General features: G+C 42.9%; 1 protein-coding gene across 1 annotated transcript in view; it reads right to left on the bottom strand.

Annotated features, from left to right (window-relative positions):
- Nucleotides 1-23250, bottom strand: part of DYNC1LI2 (dynein cytoplasmic 1 light intermediate chain 2) — a 51823-nt gene extending 28573 nt beyond the window's left edge. The window contains exons 1-4 of the mRNA XM_084644977.1: nucleotides 23096-23250; nucleotides 22063-22136; nucleotides 21139-21255; nucleotides 14834-15064 (exon numbers count right to left, since the gene is read on the bottom strand). Of these exons, the coding sequence (XP_084501103.1) occupies nucleotides 14834-15064; nucleotides 21139-21255; nucleotides 22063-22136; nucleotides 23096-23190 (517 nt within the window). The 5' untranslated portion in view covers nucleotides 23191-23250. The remainder of the gene's footprint in view (nucleotides 1-14833; nucleotides 15065-21138; nucleotides 21256-22062; nucleotides 22137-23095) is intronic.
- Between the last annotated feature and the right edge of the window lie 375 nt (nucleotides 23251-23625).

Genomic DNA, 23625 nt, shown 5'->3' with positions numbered 1-23625 from the left:
GCCCAGGACCCCACTGTGTTAAGCACTGAACAAACAGAACAAAGATGGTTCCTGCCCCAAAGAGCTCACATAATCTAAGTATAAAAAAAGAGAACAGATGGATACAGGAAATTAGACAGCAAGCACAAGGAAACAAGGAGACAGTGTGAGTCAGCATGATGGGCTGTAGTCTTAGCATACCAGTGGACTAACCATTGTCAAGTATTTTGTAGGTATCATGGCAGTGAAAAGTTTGAAGGAGGTCAATGAACTGAATGTTTATGGGGAAGGGAGCTCCCAAGTATGAGGGGCAGCATGGGAGAAAGCACAAAGGTGCCTGTTTGAAAATTTCACAAGTGGGTGATGGAGGCTGTCATCATGGGCCCATCAGAGAAAGAAGCTGAACTTTTGATACTGAATGAGAGATGATAGGTAGGATGGATAGGCAGGAAAGGCCTTGGCAGTGAAGACAAGCAGCCTATGTTTGATATAATAAAAAATGGGTAGCCAGTGGAGAGGGAAGACAAGGTCAAAACAACAGGCTAAAAGAGTGATCTTAACAGCAGCATTCTGAATGGATACAAGTGGGGCAAGATTGCCTTTGTCAAGGCCAAGGAGAAAGATACTGCAGTAGATGGATGCCCTGATTGTCGGAGCCCTGGGCGCCTGGGACCCCTGCAACGAGCATGTGCTGCGGACCCTGCAGGATCAGTCCACGCTACACACTGCTCATGCAGCACCTCATGGTCTCAGGGACAGCTACACCGAACACATCACTGGACACCGACAGTAGCAGGAGGCATGCGCTGGAGCGACATCATGCATTGACTACGAGAAAGGGACCCAGAGACCATATGAACTGGAACCATAAACTCACTGAATGTTATATCTCACCAAAATGAGGGTCAATCCATCCTCATCATTGTATCCACATATTATACTCCAAACCGGAACATAGCGATTATATGAACATACGTTCATATCTCAATGTCTGTACTTTGACCCGTTAACCTTTTACCCCCAATCGGAGATATTGCAGTTTATGTATTCCTTACACCATCCAATCTTAAACCGAACTTCGCACCCCTTCATAATCTGTCCGTTATTCCTTGATAACCAGAAACATCTATGTTTAAACTCTGTACTCACTTTTTTTTTTTTTAAAACATCTTAATAAAAAATTTTATATTGAGATCTGAGAAAAGAGCCTGGATGAGCGTTTTGACTGTGTGGACAGATAGGAAAAGCCTTATCTCAGACGTTATGCAGAAAGAATCTGCAAGATTTTGACCAGGTTTACACTTGGAAGCGTGGACGTATGTTACATCAGCAATACTGAATCTACACTAGGTGCCGCTGTCAGCATAGCTATGTGGGTCAGGCAACCACATTTCATCAATCCCCTGACCAAGACATCTGCTGCCAAAAGCACTTTGTGTGGACCAGATTTAACACAGGCTGGATGTGAGGATCTAAGGAGCTCTTGAGTCAAAGATGATGGCAAGGTTACAAGCAGGATGGTGGTGTTGTCTACATTGATCAAGAAAGGTGGGAGAGGAGTTGGGGGAATAGGAACAGTCATACTGGGTCAGACTAATGGTCCATCTATTCCAGTAACCTGTCTTTCAACAGTGGCTGGTGCCAGATGCTTCAAATGAGGATGAACAGAACAGGGCAATTTATCAAGTGATCCATCCTCTGTCATCCAGTCTCAGCTTCTGGCAGTTAGAGGTTTAGGGAAACCCAGAGCATGAGGCTGCATCCCTGACCAGACTGGCTAATAGCTACTAATGGACCTATCCTTCATGAACTTATCTAATCATACTTTTGGCTTTCAAAACAGCCCTGGGTAACAAGTTCCACAGGTTGATTGTATATTGCCTGAAGTACCACCTTCTTTGTTTTAAACCTGTTAACTATAAACCGAACTTAATTAATTAATGCTTTTAATTTCATTGGGTGACCCCTGGTTCTTGTGTTATGTGAAGAGGTAAACACTTCCAAAGTCACTTTCTCCACATCATTCATGATTTTATAGACCTCTATCATATACTCTTAGTCGTCTCTTTTCTAAAATGAACAGTCTTAGTCTTTTTAATCTCTCCTCATATGGAATCTGTTCCATTCCCCAAACAGTTTTGTGCCCTTCTCTGTACTTTTTCCATTTGCGGTTTTTTTTAGATGAAATGACAAGAACTGCATACAGTATTCAAGGTGTGGGCATATCATGGATTTATATAGTGGCATTATGGTATTTTATGTGTTATTATCTAGCCCTTTCCTAACAGCTTTGCGAACTGGGACCGCTAACAGGGAGTTTCAAAAGGGAGTTTGGAAAGGGGAGTGGAAAGGGGCGAGGTACACTTGCCATTCTTTAAAACTTTCAACTAAACTATAATCAAAACTTCTTGATTTAAACAAAAACCATACCATTAACCTAGGTAGCTGTAGGAGAGAATGCAGGCAGAAGCCCAGCAGCAGAGTGGGGGCTATCCTGTTTATTGCACTCAGTGTAGCATGTATGATTACCTGCCCTGTGGGTGGGTGGAGTATGTGTGCATTTGGTGCAAGGAGCTCCTGGCTCTCAAAGACCGTGTACTGGGTTTGGAGGCCAGGGTGGCTGAACTGGAGGAGCTAAGGAAGGCAGATGAGGTATGTTGATGATGTTTCCGGGACACTGTAGATTTGTCCCACCTCCGGTTGGACAGCCCCTGTGCTGTTAAGGAGGATGAAAGGCCCAGAGAAGAACAGCAGTCAACAGGAACAGAGGGAAACCTTCCCATAGTTGGGAACCTCCTTCCAGATGATGCTGGGGTATCCACTCGCACTGAGGTTACCTCTCCAGGGGAGGAAACTCCAGTCATTAGGAAAAGGCAGGTGTTAATAATGGGAGATTCGATCATTAGAAACATAGATAGCTGGGTTTGTGATGACTGGGAGAACTGTATGGTGACTTGCCTGCCTGGTGCAAAGGTTGCGGATCTCTCGAGGCATCTAGATAGACCTATGTGTAGTGCTGGGGAGGAGCCAGTGGTCGTGGTACATGTAGATACCAATGACATAGGGAAGGGTAGGAGAGATGTCCTGGAGGCCAAATTTAGGTTGCTAAGAAAGAGACTGAAATCCAGGACCTCTATGGTGGTATTCTCAGAAATGCTTCCAGTTCCATGCACAGGGCCAAGTAGGCAGGCAGAGCTTCAGAGTCTCAATGCGTGGATGAGATGATGGTGTAGAGAAGAGAGGTTTAGATTTATTAGGAACTGGGGAAACTTTTGGGATAGGGGGAGTCTATACAGGAAGGACGGGCTCCACCTAAACCAAAGTGGATCCAAACTGCTGGAACTTAACATTAAAAAGGTTGCAGAGCAGTTTTTAAACTAAGAGATGGGGGAAGGCCGATTGCTGCAGAGGCGCACATGGATCGGACAGAGACTTCTCTTAGAGGAGAGTCTACGGATAGAGATTCTTTAGGTTTTAGTCAGGAGGAGAAGATGGAAGAGGATGAAGTGGGCCAGATCAGACGAGAAACATTCACATAAAGAATATGACATCAGAAAAAGGCAGACAAATAAACAGTAACAAGTTTTTAAAGTGCTTGTACACAAATGCTAGAAGTCTAAAGAATAAGTTGGGTGAACTAGAGTGCCTCGCATTAAAGGAGGATATTGATATAATAGGCATCACAGAAACCTGGTGGAGTGAGGACAATCAATGGGACACAATCATTCCAGGGTACAAAATGTATCGGAAGGACAGAACAGGTCATGGGGTGGCGGGGAAGGGGGTGGCACTATATGTGAAAGAAAATGTAGAATCAAATGAAATTAAAATCTTAAATGAATCCACATATTCCATAGAATCTCTATGGATAGGAATTCCATGCTCTAATAATAAATCCCTACTGTTATATTCTTATCAACCACCTGACCAGGACAGTGACAGTGACAATGAAATGCTAAAGGAGATTAGAGAGGCTATCAAAATAAAGAACTCAATAATAGTAGGGGATTTCAATTATCCCCATAATGACTGGGTACATGTCGCCTCAGGATGAAATGCAGACACAAAATTTCTCGATACTTTAAAGGACTGCTTCTTGGAGCAGCTGGTACAGGAACCCACAAGGGGACAGGCAACTCTCGATCTAGTCCTGAGTGGAGCACAGGATCTGGTCCAAGAAGTAACTATAACAGGACTGCTTGGAAATAGTGACCATAATATAAAAACATTTAACATTCCTGTGGTGGGAAGAACGCCTCAACAGCCCAACACTGTGGCATTTAATTTCAGAAAGGGGAACTATGCAAAAATGAGGAGGTTAGTTAAACAGAAATTAAAAGGTACAGTGACTAGAGTGAAATCCCTGCAAAGTGCATGGACACTTTTCAAAGACACCATAATAGAGGTTCAACTTAAATGTATACCCCAAATTAAAAAAACACAGTAAAAGAACTAAAAAAGTGCTTAACAACCACGTAAAAGAAGCAGAGAGAGATAAAAAGGCATCTTTTAAAAAGTGGAAATCAAATCCTAATGAGGTAAATAGAAAAGAACATAAACACTGCCAAATTAAATGTAAAAATGTAATAAGAAAAGCCAAAAAGGAGTCTGAAGAACAGCTAGCCAAAAACTCAAAAGGTAATAACAAAATGTTTTTTTAAGTACATCAGAAGCAGGAAGCCTGATAAACAACTAGTGGGGCCCCTGGACGATTGAGATACAAAAGGAGCACTTAAAGACGATAAAGTCATTGCAGAGAAACTAAATGAATTCATTGCTTCAATCTTCATGGCTGAGGATGTTAGGGAGATTCCCAAACCTGACCCGTCTTTTGTAGGTGACATATCTGAGGAATTGTCACAGATTGAAGTGTCACTAGAGGAGGTTTTGGAATTAATTGAGAAATTTAACAAGTCACCGGGACCAGATGGCATTCACCCGAGAGTTCTGAAAGAACTCAAATGTGAAATTGCGGAACTATTAACTATGGTTTGTAACCTGTGCTTTAAATCAGATACTGTACCCAATGACTGGAAGATAGCTAATGTAACGCCAATATTTAAGAAGGGCTCTAGAGGTGATCCTGGCAATTACAGACCGGTAAGTCTCATGTCAGTACCAGGCAAAGTAGCTGAAACAATAGTAAAGAATAAAATTGTCAGACACATAGAAGAACATAAATTGTTGGTCAAAAGTCAACATGGTTTCTGTAAAGGGAGATCATGTCTCACTAATCTATTAGAATTCTTTGAAGAGGTCAACAAACATGTGGACAAGGGGGATCCAGTGGACATAGTGTACTTAGATTTCCAGAAAGCCTTTGACAAGGTCCCTCACCAAAGGCTCTTATGTAAATTAAATTGTCATGGGATAAGAGGGAAGATCCTTTCATGGACTGAGAACTGGTTAAAAGACAGGGAACAAAGGGTAGGAATAAATGGTAATTTTTCAGAATGGAGAGGGATAACTAGTGGTGTTCCCCAAGGGTCGGTCCTAGGACCAATCCTATTCAACTTATTCATAAATGATCTGGAGAAAGGGGTAAACAGTGAGGTGGCAAAGTTTGCAAATGATACTAACCTGCTTAAGATAGTTAAGACCAAAGCAGACTGTGAAGAACTTCAAAAAGATCTCACAAAACAAAGTGATTGGGCAACAAAATGGCAAATGAAATTTAATGTGGATAAATGTAAAGTAATGCATATTGGAAAAAATAACCCCAACTATATATACAATATGATGGGGGCTAATTTAGCTACAACTAATCAGGAGTAAGATCTTGGGAGTCATCGTGGATAGTTCTCTGAAGATGTCCTCGCAGTGTGCAGCGGCAGTCGAAAAAGCAAATGGGATGTTATGAACTATTAAAAAAGGGATAGAGAATAAGACAGAACATATCTTATTGCCCTTATATAAATCCATGGTACACCCACATCTTGAATACTGTGTACAGATGTGGTCCCCTCATATCAAAAAAGATATACTGGCATTAGAAAAGGTTCAGAAAAGGGCAACTAAAATGATTAGGGGTTTGGAACGGATCCTATATGAGGACAGATTAAAGAGGCTAGGACTTTTCAGCTTGGAAAGGAGGAGACTAAGGGGTGATATGATAGAGGTACATAAAATCATGAGTGGTGTGGAGAAAGTGAATAAGGAAAAGTTATTTACTTGTTCCCATAATATAAGAACTAGGGGCAATCAAATGAAATTAACAGGTAGCAGGTTTAAAACAAGTAAAAGGAAGTTCTTCTTCATTCAGCACACAGTCAACCTGTGGAACTCCTTACCTGAAGAGGTTGTGAAGGCTAGGACTATAACAGGGTTTAAAAGAGAACTAGATAAATTCACGGAGGTTAAGTCCATTAATGGCTATTAGCCAGGATGAGTAAGGAATGGTGTCCCTAGCCTCTGTTTGTCAGAGGGTGGAGATGGATGGCAGGAGAGAGATCACTTGATCATTACCTGTTAGGTACACTCCCTCTGGGGCACCTGGCATTGGCCATTGTCGGCAGATAGGATGCTGGGCTGGATGGACCTTTGGTCTGACCCAGGATGGCCATTCTTATGTTCTTATATCTCTAATATTCTGTTTGCTCGAAGTGTAACGGCAGCCAAAAAAGCTGATGTTTTAAGAAAACTATCCATAATGATTCCAAGATCTCTTTCTTGAGTGGTAACAGCTAATTTAGATCCAATCATTTTGTATGGATAGCTGAGATTAAGTTTTCCAATGTGCATTACTTTGCATTTATCAACACTGAATTTCATCTGCCTTTCTGTTGCCCAGTCACCCAGTTTTGTGAGATCCCTCTGTAACTTGTCACAGTCAGCTTTGGACTTAACTAGCTTGAGTAATTTTGTATCATCTGCAAACTTTGCCAACTCACTTTTTACCCCTTTTTCCAGATCTTTTATGAACATGCTGAACAGCACTGGTCCCAGTACAGATTCTTGGGGGATACTGCTATTTACCTCTCTCCATTGTGAAAACTGACCATTTATTCCTCCATGAGAGGACCTTCCCTCTTATCCCATGACTGCCTACTTTGCTTAAGAGCCTTTGATGAGGGCCTTATAAAAGGTTTTGTGAAAGTCCAAATACATTTAATCTACTGGATCATCCTTGACAACATGTTTGACACCATCAAAAAATTCTGACAGATCTATGAGGCATGATTTCCCTTTATAAATGCCATATTGACTCTTCTCCAACATATTACGTTCATCTATGTGTCTGATAATTCTGTTCTTTGCTATAGTTTCAATCAGTATGCCTGGTAATGAAGTTAGGCTTACTGGCCTGAAATTGCTAGGGTCACCTCTGGAGTCTTTTTTACAAAACTGGCATCACATTAGCTATATGCTACAGAGACTAGTTTAAGCAACAGGGTACATAACATAGTCAGTAGTCCTGCAATTTCATATTTGAGCTCCTTCACAACTCTTGGATGAATACTATCTGGTACTTATTACCGTTTAATTTATCAATTTATTCCAAAACCTCCTCTACTGACACGTCAATAGGCTACAATTCCTCAGATTTGCCACCTAAAAAGAATGTCTCAGATAGCAAAGACAGATGCACAGAATATATTTAGCTGCTCCGCGATCGCCTTGTCTTTCCTGAGTGCGCCTTTAACACCTTGATTTTTCAGTGGCCCCACTGATTATTTGGCAGGCTTCCTCCTTCTCACGTACTTAAAAAAAAAAAATTGCTGTTAGTTTGTGTCTTCTGCTTGTTACCTTTCAAATTCTTTTTTGGCCTACCTAATTATACTTTATTTGCCAAAGTTTAAGTTCCTTTCTATATTCCTCAGTAGGATTTGACTTCCCATTTTTACAAAAAATGTCTTTTTTGTCTCTGCCTCTTTTACTCTGTTTACTGCCAGGATGCCATTTTTTGGTCCCCCTTTTTTTTTTTATTTACTTAGGGTATATATGTCGTTTGAGCCTATAGTTTCAATACTGAGAGCTGTTTCAACCTTGCTGAGATTGATCTGACTGTTACAAATCCTTGAAAAGATGTCAGAGAGAAGCTTCCACAAGCTGGGGGGATACAAATAATTTTATATTAAAAAAATCTGATTTTTTAGTTACATTAAATTATTTTTTTAAATAAACCCACTTTAAATTAAAATTGAACTTTACAACTTAAGTCTTAAAGTTACATTATATTAAAATAATTTAAATTAAAAATAAAAAGAATACTAAGCACTACATTTGCTACTAAGTTTCAAATAAAGCTAGACCACTGAACTGTTTCAACTCGCTGGCTGAGCATCTGGAATCAGAGTTTGCTGACATGCTAAGCCAGCTTTTGACATCAGTAGTCATCTCTGAAGGTATAAACAGAATAGTTTGTTTCAATTTATTGAACTAGTTCAGTTAAATGACTAATTCATTCAAAATTAAGAAACCAACTGAGAGCTGAAAAAGCAGGAAAGCTTATTTTCCTCTTTCAACCTGTGAACAAAAGCTACGTGTGAGTGGATGAGATCTACTAGTTACAAAGTCTCAAAGGATTTGGTAACCCAAAGCAATCAGTTCAATTCCCTAACTACAGATACTTCTTCCTTTGTTAAATAAATCAGTTTTAAATGCAAAACATGTTTTGATAAACTTTTTTGTTACACACCTCTACCCCGATATAACGCTGTCCTCGGGAGCCAAAAAATCTTACCGCGTTATAGGTGAAACCGCGTTATATCGACCTTGCTATGATCCACCAGAGTGCGCAGCCCTGCCCACCTGGAGCACTGCTTTACCGCATTATATCCGAATTCGTGTTATATCGGAGTAGAGGTGTGTGTGTGTGTGTGTGTACACACACACACACCCCCAATATATGGTGATTTTCATAAAAAAAAATAAAAAGCTGTGGTGCATTTTTAACTGAATTTGAATTTCCACCCAAATGACGATGATGGAGTCTCACATCGATGTTAACATACAAGGATTCATCGAACATTTTTGGTGAACACGTATATGTGAGGTCAGACCAATGTGAGAACCACAATATGGTTACACGTGGGACGGACAAAATTGTCCATGACCGTTGCAGACGTTACAGTTCCATAGGCAGTGTGACAGCATTTCAAATGCAGAGTTGGCCTTGCCTATGTGATGGGTAACATTAACTGTGGCATTCTGTGACAGCACACTTGCTCGGTAGTAAAACTTCTCCATGGACTTGAGAGGAGAGTGGTTAATCTTAAGAAGTGGGTAGACATGCACATCCCCAGCACAGGTTAATACAGTACTTCAGTTTTCTTTAGGCTGATTGGTTGCATGAGCAAAGTAACCAGTTATAAACTGAATGAGCAACCAGCGTGCACAGTCACCAGCAAATAAAAGTTCCTTCATGAGTCAATCTGCCACTGCGCACATGAAAGCATTGAAGCTTGAACAACTTCCCATCAGTGTAGAACTTATAAATACTCCTCTAACAACGCAACAAAATACATCCATAAGCACAGCCCAAAAAAAGGTGGAGAAGTGTGGGAGCAATAACAAAATCTTGTTTGCTGCCACTAGTGACCAGAAAGGGGTCTGATATCTTGCCATTTTCCACAATTCTGACCATCAACCCATTATGGAAGGACCAAATGACAGAAATAAACTTTGCAGGGCATCCAAAGATTAACAAAATGTTTCCAGAATCCCTCACGATTTACAGAATCAAAAGGTTTAGCTAAATTGACTGATCATCATATAAAGAGCAGTTTTTCTTCTGGCACCTTTCCTGGAGCTGATGGAGTAGAGTCGTTCATTATAGACTAGAGAAAATGTCATGTTTGTATCCTTCCTGGGTGTCAGAGCAGCCCTATCTAGGGTGCTGTTTCTTCAAATGGGGAAGAGAATGGAAAAAATCCCTAAAAAATACTTGCTCCTCCCAAACCTTTTGTGCTAGCTGATTGAGGCTCATGGGGCATAGGCTAAGGGGTGTTTAATTGCAGTGCAGACATAAAGGTTCGGGCTAGATCCTGGGCTCTAGGACACTGCAAGGTCTGAGCCTGAACATCTATACCACCCCCTAGCCAAAGCTCCACAAGCTGGAGTCAGCTGGCATGGGCCAGGCAGAGGTTTTTCATTGTCGCATAGACATACCCTCAGAATGCCATACCTGACTGGTCATCCAACTTTTCTGCAATCTAAATATAAGGAAGATCCAAATAAATTTTGCAGCTTGGAATATTTGTATGCTCTGACAGAGGTGACAGAACTGAACACAGAACTTCTACACTCAGTAGAGTATTGGCATGATACAATATAGATATTGAGGCACTCAGTGAGACAAAACTTGCTGGTGAGTTGCAGCCAGAAGAAGTGGGTGCTTATTACATCTTTTATTGGACTTGCAGATCTGAGGATAAATGCAGGTGCTTTGGTGTGGGGTTTTGCCACTTGCTTTTTGATTGCCTGCAAAGAGTCACTGCCAAATGGTGTCAACGACAGACCGATGCTTCTCCACACTGGCCTTTGTGAAAGCTCACTATGTTCTTACCATCAACACATACGCTAAAAATGATCAATCCGGAGGAGGATAAGGAGGACTTCTATCAAACCCCTGATAGTGTCATCACATCAGTCCCATGTAATAAGTTGACCACTCTAGGTGATTTCCATGCTAAGGCTGGTCGTGACTGCATCCTGGGGTAACGTGATAGGTTGTCATGGAGTTGGTAACAAGAACTCTAATGGCTTGCGACTACTTTCCAAATGTACCAAGTACAACCTAGTCGTCACTAAGTGTTTCAACAGACCAACAAGTATAAGATGACCTGGACGCGCCTTAATTCAAAATAGTTACGTTATTCTATGGCAAAGAGAGCTCCATGATGTCCCCATATCAATACTTCAAGCCTTGAAAACTGAGACACTTAATTCCAACAACAACTCATGGAAGAATTTCCCTTAGTGACAGAAGCCTCAGTGGATGTAGAGCTAGCCTGGAAACATTTTTGGGACTTGACATATAATATGGCTGCTGAAGTTCTTCGCTTTGTTTAAAGGGAAACATCAGGACTACTTTGATGAGAATGACCCTGAAATATGTCAGCTCTTGAACTCACTGCATGCTACCCAACAAGCCTACGTAGTGGCCAAGGATTCAGTAGCTAGGAAGGCTGCATATCATTGAGCAAAACAGATGGTTCAGACCGAATTCAGCAAATTTAAATCTGGTGGTGGGAGTGTGGCAGGGTACTGGTTGAGAAGCCTTTAATCAGCTCCTGCCACTCCAATCCCAACAAGGGGATGGAGTGGGGCTAGGTGAATACCTTGGTGCCTGCCTGGTAACTGGCCGCTCCTGCCAGTCTTATTAGTCCGGAGCTATAAAGGCTGTGAGGAAGCCAGCAAAAAGCGGAAGAGGAAAAGAGAAAGGTCAGGAACAGAAGGAAGTGGGAGCCTCCTAGTCTGTTGCTGGCCAGGCCTGTTGTAGGCAAAGTAGCTGTGAAGCCTGTATATAGTTGGGAATTGGTGGTGGGAAACCTTCTGAGAATAAACCTTCATAGATTCCATTCAGAAGAGGCCAATGCATTCACTGATTCTAGTCTGATTTCCTGTGTAATACAGGCCACAGAACTTCCCAAAAATAATTACTAGAGCATATCCTTTACTCCTGAGGAAATTCTGTGCCAAAAAATTAAAAATTCTGCAAAATTCTGCAAATTGTATTGGTCAATAAAGAAATGTGGCTCCAGCATGGCAGTGGAGAGCATAGGCCACCGGCTGCATTCAGGTGGGAGATCACCCTGAAGTCCCCACCTTCTGCAGTTCAGGGATTCAGCAGTGAGGCTGCATCTGATCCTGAGACAGTGCAAGGACTGGGCCTGCCCCAGAAACACCCTGTGGCCCTGCCCCTCTGCGCCAGGTGCACCAGGTGTGGGCCGGCAGGCTCAACTCAGCAGGATCCAAGTGTGGGGTGAGAGGTTTCTGTGTGGGGCAATCTGGGTGTGGGTGGCTCAGTGGGAGATCTGGATGCACAGGAACTCATGGGGGGGGGGTTCGGGCTGCAGGGGCAACGGGACTCTGCAGGGGATCCAGGCGAAGGTGGTAGGGGCTCAGCAGGGAGGGTCTGGGTATAGGGTCTTAGGGTGCTGGAGAGAGTGGGGCATGATAGGGTGGGGGTTCAGGTGCAGCTGGTTGGGGGGGATCAGTGGGGGGCTCAACGGAGGGATCCAGGTGTAGTGGGGTAGGGCTTGTCAGAGTGAGTGTTTGATGGGCCTGCTTAACGGTGGAGCCCCAGCTGTTGCTAAGGGGGCGCCGCATGCCGGGCTCCTGCTTCCTTCCGCGATTCTCCTATCCCATTTTCTTCTCCATCCTCCTCCCCTCACTTCCACATTCCCCCCCCCACCCTATTCCACCCCCCTTCCTTTCCCACTTCTTCCCTGCACCTTACCCAGCTCCACAGCAAGCACTCACTGTTGCACAGAAAACAGGAAGGTTCCTAGCACACAGAAGGGGAGAACTGGCTCTAGGACGCAGGAGGTAGCGTTCAGCTGCAGAGTCAGCAGAGCCAAGAGGCAGCCTCTTTCATCTGGACAGCTCTGTGCTTTCAGAAATGGGGAGGCATGTAACCCCATGTACTCTCCCATGCCTTGCCTCTGTTTGGGGGGGCAACCCCCCCAAACTACGCCATGGTTGCCCAGCCCCCCTAGCCCCACGCAGCTTCCTTGCTCTTTTCTTCAGGGAAGCACAGGAATTCTGTGGGCATGCAGTCCCACAGAATCCCCCCAGGAGCATTCCTTCAGAAAAAACACTAACTCTTGATTTAAAAATAGTCAGTGATGGACAATCTACCACAACCATTGATAAGTTGTTCCAGTGGTTCCTCACTCTCAATTTTAAGCCTTATTTCCAGTTTGAATTTCTCTAGCTTCAAGTTTCAGCCATTGGCTTGTGTTATACCTTTCTTTACTAGAGAGAAGAGCCTAGTATTAAATATTTGTTCCCCATGTAGGTATGTATAGACTGCAGCCAAGTCACCTTTTAGCCTTCTCTTTGTTAAGATAAATAGATTAAGCTCCCCGAGTCTATCACTATAAGGCATGTATTTTCGAATCCTTTAATTGTTATCATGACTTCTCTGAACTCTCTCCAATTTATTAATATCCTTCTTGAATTATGGACACCAGAACTGAACACAGTATTCCAGCAGTGTTCACACCCATGCCAAATACAGAAGTAATACAATACCTCTACTCCTATTCAAGATCCGCCCCATTTATTCATCCAAGGATTGCCAGCATTGCACCTGGAGCACACGTTCAGCTGAGTATCCACCATGACCCCCAAACCATTTTCCTTGGACCTGGTCCACACTTAAAATTTAGGTTCACACAGCAGGTGATCAGGTCTGTGAAAACTCCAAACCCTTGGGTGCCATAGCTATGCCAACTTAACCCCCAACATAGACACAGCAAGGTCAATAAACGAATGCTTCTGTCGACCTAACTACTGTTGCTTGGGAAGGTGAAGATGCTACAGCAATGGAAAATCCCCTTCTGTTGCTGTAGTCTGCGTCTTCATTACAGGCTTACAGAGGCATAACTCTGGAACCATACCAGAGCACCAGTGGCATGGATGTGGCCTAGGTAACTTTACTCTCCCATCCAGCTACAGAATAGTTCTCTTCTGAAGGCTGCATCTCACTCATATTGCTCTCTAGCTTGATGGCTTCCTTACATGCTGTATTGTTTGAATTGCTGCTTACTTCCTTACTGGGGGCGGGAGATGGGCTTTCTCCAAGACTGACACCATTTGATGTACCATCACATGAGTCTTCTGGCCTTATTTCCTAAGAATTCACTCCTATGCATCAGTCCTATTACACTATATCTTCTCATCTCAGTTGGAAATCTCTTAAAAATCTTTAAGAGCTTCCAGATATAGAATTACTGCCACACTTGGAAAAAAAAAGCATTAAAACTATTTTCAGGACTCTAGCCTATGTAACACTGCATCCAACTCTAAACACCAAGCATCACTCCAGCTTTTTTAAACAAACATATGCACCAAGAAGACCCACAGTTTGGTGAAGATTTTAGCACTCTTTCATGTAGCAAACAACCCTGCCAATGACAACAACATTCTAGAATGACAAATATATTTAAAGAGTTCCTCTGAGGATATTAGCCATATGAATATATCCTGAAGCTTTTTCAAACCAGGAATGTAGTTCTTTAGAAAGCACATTACAGGGAAACCACTAGCCTCAAAATGACAGTGTTTTAGTGTACCCTTCCTCTCAACATCACACTTAAGACAGTGGTTGTTTATAGTCTACAAAATCCTATTAAAGCATTCTTTCACCTAGATCATAATCCAGAGTTTGACACTGGAATATATAACCATGGCTACCCAACCCTAAAGAACAGGCAAGTAGAAGTGAATTACAGAAAGTATATATTTGTATTATATCTATGTACACATAGCTACATATGAAACAGTGAGTAGAGAGAGAAAAGTGTAAGTTTGTTCAAGTAGCTTTTTTTTAAAAAAAGCTTGATGATATTTAAAGTTGGCTGATTAAATACTGATCTATTTCAATGAAAGCATGAAGGCTCAAATACAAGGCAACTTGAAATATTACATCCTTTACTCAAAGAGTGATTAACTCAACTGGTATTCTGATAGTGAATACAAGCAAAACCTGGAGGAGTTCTTTAAAAACTTGATAGACAGTCCATTGATTTAACATCAGTGTTACAGTCAAAACTTGAAAGTTTACATTTAGCTATCTCCTGCTTTTAAGTACTGTGCACTAGGGAAGTAGTACAGCAAGGCATGGTTTAAACAAACTGTCATTAAGATGCAAAAAGCCATTTAAGAAAAATCATATTGGACTTACATTTTTGTTCCATGTCTCTCATCTCTTCCGGGGGAATTCTCAGCTTATCAATGTGCTCACGTAAGACACTGGCCCATTTTTGTAGAGATTCCATAACAGTCCATGGTCTAGACATATCTGCCACAAAGACTACTAAGGTCTCTTGTAGATTTTCTGCAGAAACAGCAAACTTCAAGAGCCCTTTATGATACAGGTCTCCATCTAGAATCCAAACATTACAGCGAGTCTGATCTGAAAAGGAAAAGGGTCAATTATACCTCAAACTAACGCGCTTTTTGCTACAGCCACATTAGTCCATCAGTAAGTAGCAAACCAACAGGGTATTACAGTGCCAAATTTAAGATGAGCAGAAGTTAGCTACCAGCAAGTCTAGCCTGTTCGCATTTAACATGATGAGTGTATATGTACCGCCCATCCCTTAAGGGAAAAGAGCACCTACAAAGCAATTTGGCAATGTCCTTGTAGAATGAGGAGTTGTTTTCTGTAAGAATCTTGGTTTTAACTTAGCAGCAAAGAGGTATGAACATCTGTATTCTCTTCCTTTTCCTAAGTACACATTTCATTTTTATAAAAGGATACTTTCTGCTTAGTGTGTTACAATCATTCACTTAATACATTATACAGCACTGCTGAATTTGGTATACGTATTCATACCTGGACTCCAAGAATGTCACGAGATCATTACAGTTGTGCCTATAATTAAGGCTTCACCGTGTTAGGTGCTAGTATCTTTAGTCAGAATCCTGCAAAGTACTACAAGTCTAGCATGAGAGGTTAAAACACACATTTCTAATAAATTTGAAAATGCAGATATCAAAGTAATCAGTTTATGAACAAACCCAACTGGAATTGCAATATAATTTAACGCCCACTCCACCTATACATCTAATCTTTTATGCAAGCCAATATTCTGCCAAGAACACTGAAGTATCTAATATTAGCAATCATTGGTCTCTACTCTTGTAGCAAGATTTGTTTTCACGGCAATACTTATTTGCAACATGTGAGAATTCGAACTTTTTACTGAAGATCTGTATGTATTCTAAATTCAGTAGACATTTTATGTCACGCGCCCCCTCGAACCCCTAATGTAATCTGCCTGCGCCTCCCCAGCAGCTGCGGACGGGAGCCGAGGCTGTGGGCGAGCCAAGGCTATGGGCGGGGCCAGAGCAGAGCTGGGGGCAGAGTGGTGCTCCCTCACCATCCCCTATGAGGGCTGGCTTGGGCCCCACTGCACTCTCTCAAAACATTCCCCCACACCCCCTTAGGAGGGCATGCCCCACAGTTTGGGACCATTGTTCTAAGATGACTTCACATTTTGTTTTTTAAAACTCAGCTGGTGCACGCTGCACTTTAAATAATCTAAAGTATAGCAAATGTGGCCATCCTCACATGTTTAAGCCAATGAATCACACACCTGAGACTTCATCAGGACACTTTAGAAAGATGAAGAGAATAAAAGACTGAGCACACGGAGAACATATACAGTTAAAAATATTAACCCTTTTTTAAATTGTGGCTCTAAAAATTAAGAACTCAGGAAACGGTCAGAAAGTTGATTTACTGCTTGACTTTGGTTCAGTTAAGTTATCCAAGTACCATCAACCCAGAACATAGGTCAAAAGTTATGCTTTTAATTAGATTAAAGATGTCATCTCCCATCTGTGCTTCCTAGTAGTATCCACTTACTTTAAACGAAAAGAAAAGGAGTACTTGTGGCACCTTAGAGACTAACCAATTTATTTGAGCATAAGCTTTCGTGAGCCACAGCTCACTTAAGTAATGCATCCGATGAAGTGAGCTGTAGCTCACAAAAGCTTATGCTCAAATAAAATTTGTTTGTCTCTAAGGTGCCACAAGTACTCCTTTTCTTTTTGCGAATACAGACCAACACGGCTGCTACCCTAAAACCTTACTTTAAACAGTTACTCATCACAGTAACTGGTACTTAGGGAGCTTTGTTGCTGCATATTCCCACTAGAGAGATATGCCTCCCCCAGACCCGATCACGCTTCTGGAACTTCTAGAAAGTGGTGCCCATTGGGGCCACAGAAGTATTCTCAAAGCACTGAATGTTTGGAGAGGAAATTATAGAAAGGCCAAGCAGTCCTACTGCCTCAGTCCCTTCTGTTAAACCCAGAAGTCCTCTGAGAATACAGAGAGGAAGTCGGGGTGAGTAATGTTAAGCAACCATTTTTTATTTTTTAGAAGTATCATCTGCATTTCCAGTTGTGGAAGTCTAGCAAATAGTATAAGCTCCAGGAAGGTGGGCGGAGAATTTTTAATCAAACATGAATGGCAAAATTACTTTTTGAAAGTTAAGATGACCAACTTGTTCTAGATACAAGTCGAGTGGTTTTGTATACATCCAGGTACACGCTTCCAGTTAGCAACCCCACAGAAACGTTTAAATCAATGCTGACTTAACTATGGTAGCGTGAGCTCTAAGACTCTTAATAATAAATCATGTCTCATTGCACAGCCTAATCCACTGAGCACATGCCTAAGAAGAAATGGCTTTATACTGATTCCCAATGGCTACACAGTCTTATTTATCTGCTAAATGCCTTAGTCCCATCCAAACAGCAGCTCAAAGCCACCTTAGCATCCAGTATATGGAGACTAGTTTACCTAAGTAAAATCAAGTTGCTGGGAAGAACACTAGAAGTCTAAATTGTGTCAAACTTGGACACCTTTTCAGTTTAATGAGAGATGAAAATGCAGGATAATTTATTCTGTGTTCAGTGGGATGATCAGTAGTAAAACTTGCAACTCATATTCCTTTATAAACAAGCAGTATAAAGAGCATTCTTGCCAGGGTTTGAATAGAGTGTCTATTAACTTTATCAGCGTCATGGCAACATCCCACCAGTCAGAACCTATTCTATGATAGGAAGATGTTAACTAGATCTTTCAGGAAAGTTCTGACAATGAGATGACTGAATAAAGAATCAAACATTTAGCAGATCATACACTGAGATGCAGACAAGTACAACTTGTTAAGATAAAAGGAGGGCAAATGGATTTAGGGTACAATAAATAAAAAATAAAATGATGCATGGAGACAGAATATGGAAACAGTTTTCAGGTAGTAGGATAACTGAGAAAACCATCTCTGGTGAATTGTTACTCCAAAGGGGAAAAGGCTCTCTCTATTGCAGCTGAATCTCCTGCATTTACATGTGGCATATCAGGTCAAAAGGTAGTCAATCACCCATGAAGCGAAGCAGCTCCAAAATGGGATGCAAGACAAGATCGTCGTCCTGAGCTGGCAGCTCCAATGACACCAATAGGAGCCTCCATTTCTCCTGTGATGAGAGGTATGTGTACTAACAGCATATGTCTCATGCTGGAGCAACTAGCCCAGCCAGCACACATCTGTGATACAATCTTTCCCAGAATTGCTCTGCAGTTAAGACTACTAATCTCTGTTACAAACAGCAACGGAACCATAGAAGAATGGTCCTATTTTAACCATCTACCATGGTCAGAATCTGCTTATATTGCCCCTGCAGCATGAAGCAGTCTGATAGCATGCTCTTTCTCCACGTTATCTGTAGTGTAATACACTGTGCATCAATCCCACACAGCCTTTGTCTCCTGCCACTTCACCGCTTGCTGATGTAATATTCTGCTGTCTTGTCCATTATCACTTAATAACGCTGCCTTTGATCAGTGGCAGAAAAGATTTTAAAAGCCACTTTATAAATAAATATGCTGTAACAGAGCTATGTGGAGCTCATCTTCCACACGTTCCACTGATTACATCAGCTTTTGACAATGTGCTCTCTTGCCTAGTTGAGATGTATTGGTGGTGATTACATAGCCAAGGAAAAGAAACTGAAATGAACTCCATCACAATCCCTAGGAACTCTCACCATTTGAGGGTCTGCTAAACTTTTAAAGGAATACAAGGCTTCCAGGTCATTCACACTGAGTGAATTTTGCTGACAACCAATGTTCAGATGAGCTGAAGTGTTATGTATGTGGAAGAAACAACATTAGCTTCAGGTACAGGCTCATTGAACTTGGAGGATCCTCTTGCTTGCCAAGTGTCCCTGAACCTCTTTTATGGAATAAATCCCTGGCCAATTATCCAAGAAAAGGACCACATGAATAACTTGGCACCCAGGACAGATGTCAGTCACTCCCAAGAATTGGGCAGAAATCTCTGATGTGGTAGAAAGGACAAAGGTAAGAATAACAGCTCCAAGGTAAGTGTCTAGAGCCTAACAATCTATAGCTATTCTACTTGAAGTTGCAAGAAAATGAACTAAATGCTCAAATGGGATTTTGGAGGGAGGGAAGAGAAAAGAAAAGGGTGAAAGAAGGAAAGTAAGAATTTATCTGGCTTTGGACTCATGAGCAATCAAGTTTATCATCTTGCTTTTAAAGACTAAATTAGGTAGGGAGGGAAGATGAGCCAGCTCTCTGCCCAACATATTTTGCATTTTCCTCCCAAGATTAAGACTCTTCTGGACCCAAGTCTGGAAACCTGAAGATCCCAGATAATGGTCTCCAGAACCAAAGAAAGGCCACTCTCTTCTTGCTTCAATTAAAGAGTTCCAGGGACCTACCGTTGACTTGGTGCCCTTCATTTTCCTCCAGCATCTTGTTGGTCTTGAGGAATCCTTTCTTTTGACACAGGCCTGAGTCCCTGATAAAAGGCAGATGACCTGACTCAGACGTACCGTCTTAGAAAAGATATTGATGCTACTGTACAAGTCTGAAACACCATAAGCTTCTCATTGGATGTTACTGAACACTGCATTCTTCTCACTCCCCAGTTCCTTTGCTCTCTTGTTCTGCTCCTCAGAAAGGCAGCCGACTAAAGAGGATGTCTCTCCAAAGACGAAAGTGGTACTTTGCCAGTTACCCAGGTCGATAAGAGAGACTGAGGGAGCAATCCCTTCCTGATGGTTGAAAGTACTGTTGCAGATCCCAAATTCCTTCCCATCTTCCTCTGAAGGAGGCAAGCAGTCAGGAATAATGGCCAACAGAAGAGGCAATACTGCAGACGTTAGTATCCATTTGGGTGGCAGAGAAGGTAGCAGTGAAGATAACATCTTCACTGCTTTGGGAAAGGCAGATGGGTAAGCTGCAGCAGGTTTTATGTTTGATTAATTATCTCCAGACCCCTAGGCGTAAGGAGGACCACCTCTCCCAGCAAGACCAAAGCCCATGGGTCAAATATAGTAGGACAGCCTGAAGACTTCTTTAGCTGTCTTTGGATTCAAGTAGTATGACTCATCAGGCATCTTTGGCAAGGAAAGTACAGAGCCTCTGCTGACTATTGATGTGAGCATGAGGTGTGTCACTCCTATACACAAGCAGCAATGTGGCCAATGCACTTCCCCCAAGGTCCTCTATTTTCAGGGGCAGAGGAGCAACACCATTATCACTTTCATCCGGAGAGCTCAAAGCATTTACAAACAATGGTTGATATCAATATTCCCACTTTATAGATAAGAACACTGAGGCACAGACAAGTAAAGTGACTTGGGCAAGACCAAACAGCAGCTCTGTGGCAGAACACCAAGCTCTCCTGACTTTCAGACCAGTGCTCTACTTCCTGGACCATGCTGACTCTTTTAGTTAACTTGTCTTTTGCCTCCAGTGTGCTGGAGAACAGTTGCAATGAAACTAGCAACAAGTTTTGGGAAGTGGGAGAGGAGGCCAAGAGGAAAGACAAGCCTCAATTTGGAGAAAAGGAAATATTGGTTCTGTCAGTGGCTTAAGATCTCCTTTTCACTCACCTAACCATGCTTACTGGAATTTCTCCTTATGTAGACGATGGCAACCACCTAACCAAAGACACAAGATACAGAAGACTCTTACCTACATATAACTTAGTTTAAAAAGTTTTGGCTACAAAAAGAAGTTATGAAATCCATATTTAAGATCCTGGCTGCTCTTGGATGTGTTAAGAAACCTTCCTGTAGCTCAAGACTTGGTATGCACCTTTATTTGAGTGTAGGCAGGATGAATAATGTACTAGTAAAACAACATCAGCAAAACGTCATCCTGCAAGTAAATGGATCCTCTGAGAACAAGTTGTTCTAATGTATTTTTCCTTAAAGAGCCCAGATTGTGAGAAGGGCAGAGAAAGACACAATACGCTATGCGTGAAATGCATTTTTCTTTTATGAGCCATATCAATTTCTTACAACGTATACAACAAGGGAATGCTGAACCAGCTACTTCACTGTAATCTAAAGATACACCAGGGACACCCATAATGATTATGAAAATGTGTCAACTACTCAATTGCAGCAAAAGACTACATGTAAAAGCATGTAACTTACCATCTCTGTCTTCATCGTGAATATTTAGGTACAAATATTCCAATCCTCTTCCTTTCTTGCTGTGCTCTGCTCCTTGTACTTTAGCCATAAGTGTTGTTTTACCTGAACCGTCATCACCTGCCAATCAGTTCGTACAGTAAAATATACATTCAGAAGTTTATTCGTTACTGGAAAGATTTTCTAAGCAAACTTAAGAGATTAAAATTTTTTGTAAAGGGGTCTTGTGTTTCCCCCTTCCTCAAGTTTTGGGGCTAAATTTGTCAATTTATAGGTTGACAAGTGAGAAGAGCAGCTGCACTGTTCAAAAACATATTCCATTAGTTTGAATATAGAATCTAACAGCATGATGCTAGATAGTCCACTAGTCTGGGGACAGGGACATCACATAAAATTCATGAGGTGCTATCTATAGCTTAACATCAACTGATATAACTGATATGCCTCCTCTTAATTCCCAGTATAAGCAAAGCCAGTTCCAGAGCAACTTTTCAAGTTCCACCCAACCTGGGGATCCCATACTCACTACATCGTGGCTGCCTGAAAGAAAAGATAAAATTATGATCACCCATGATGGGCCAATTCTACCCCAACAAAATGGCCTCATCTACACATTTAAAGTTATTTTAAAAACAAATTAAGTTAAACCAGTGCAAATGCAGATCTATATTTGCCCTGTTATATTGGGTTAGCTTGCACCTACACATTTACCAATGCAAGCTAAACCGATATAAGTCAGGTTTAAAGTCAAATTAAGTGCATCAATTCATGGTTTTGTCCGTACAAAGTTTTGAACCAATGCCATCAAATCATTTTAACTCCGCCTCCTCCCCCACCCCAAAAAAACCTGTTTTGTGTGTGAACCATGCTTTATTATTTCTTAGAAATCATAGAAATTGCTCTCCACTGCTTGAAGATACTACTCACCAAAAACAAGAATGTTTTTGCCTGATGGTAATTTAGACCTGGACCGGGTGGAAACTTCACTCAGTATTGAGGACCTATGGGGACAGCACCACTTGTTAGTTTGCCAGTGGGGCACCCAAAAAGAAAGATCAGGTAAATGTCAGCTCGAAAGCCCTGATAAGCAGATATTTAAGCAGACCTGTCAAATGTCATCCATTCAGAAAAGATATCTACCAGCTATGAGATCTCTAAATAAAAAATATTCAAGACAGATACCTTGCTTGGATAATCTGAAAGGCAGCTACCAGAGCTGCTCACTTTTAGGACGTAAACTGTTGCAGTGTCTCAATGACACATTTAACAGCAAACCGTTTTTTTACAAACTTGAACCTCTAATGAAGAGGCCTCCTAATTGTAAGAAGACCCAAAGCTGTGACTGCCTGACTGGTACTAACCTATGGTGAAGGCCTTACTCTGTCGCCTTTAACACCAGGAGATGAAATATGACACATCACTTAGTGGTGAAAGCGAAGGGGTGGGAGACCACAGAGCACCCCCGGCTCTGCCATGATTTCCTATGTGACTACACGCAAGTCATTCTCCACAGCCCATGTCCCCACCCAGGAAGTGCAGAAGCGACCTGTGGCCAGGGCTGCCGAGGGGCTGCAGTCCCTGAAATCCCTAGGGCGCAGGGAGAGTCCCCAAGGGGCCCAGTCCAGGACAAAGCGGGTACGAGCCCACGCGCGGCGCCCAGATAGCCAGTTCCTCCTCCCACCCACCCGCACAGCGCAGGCCGCGCCACTGCGCCGCTTCCAAGCCGCGGGTCAGCTCCGGTTGAGGGCTGACAGGGGCCGGGTGGCCCAAGCTGCATTAGTCATCAAGAGCAGGCAGGCGGCAGGGCCGCGGCCAGCCTGCCACCCTGCTTCCCCGGGAGTCCGGGAGAGGACCCGGACCCGGACCCGAACCCAGCCCCAGCCCGCCCCGACCCCCTGGGGAAACCGCAGCCCCGCCCGACACTCGGGAGCAGCCGAGGCCAGCCCCCGGCCCAGCTCACCACAGGTTCTGCCCTTCCTCCTCCTCGCTGGGGATCTCGGCGGCCCCGGCCGCCTCCGGCCCCAGCAACTTCTTCTCCGCCAGCACCGGCGCCATCTTGCCAACAGCAGCCACGGCCACCACAAAGAGTGACCTCACCCGGGCCCGCCGAGGACCCGCCTGACTGGGCCGTCCCGCCGCCGCCTCCCACCCGGGAGACACCGCGCCCGCTCCCCGCACAAACCCTCAGCACAGTCGCCTGACAGAGTCCTCAGGGCGGGGCCCGTGCAGGGCCCGTCCCCGGACCGCGCGCCGCTTCGGTCAGGCAGCCACACGGGCAGCTATGAGCTCAGCGGCTGTGAAGAGCCGCCGCCCCGTGCCCCAGGGAGCAGCGCCCCCTAGTGCCCGCAGGGCTCTCAGACAACTGGATGCCAAGTCCGAAAACAAAGCAATGGAATTCTGAGACATCCATCTTTATGGATCTTCATCCCTTTTTACTGTGCTCCTTACCACGGATTCTGCAATGTTGCTAAGGACGTGGGAAATCAGTGG

The sequence above is a fragment of the Lepidochelys olivacea genome (assembly GCF_965140295.1).
Source record: "Lepidochelys olivacea isolate rLepOli2 genome assembly, chromosome: 12".
In the NCBI taxonomy this organism is placed as follows: domain Eukaryota; kingdom Metazoa; phylum Chordata; order Testudines; family Cheloniidae; genus Lepidochelys; species Lepidochelys olivacea.
Note: the sequence above shows the minus strand (reverse complement) of the source record. Positions and strands in the feature narration are given on the sequence as shown.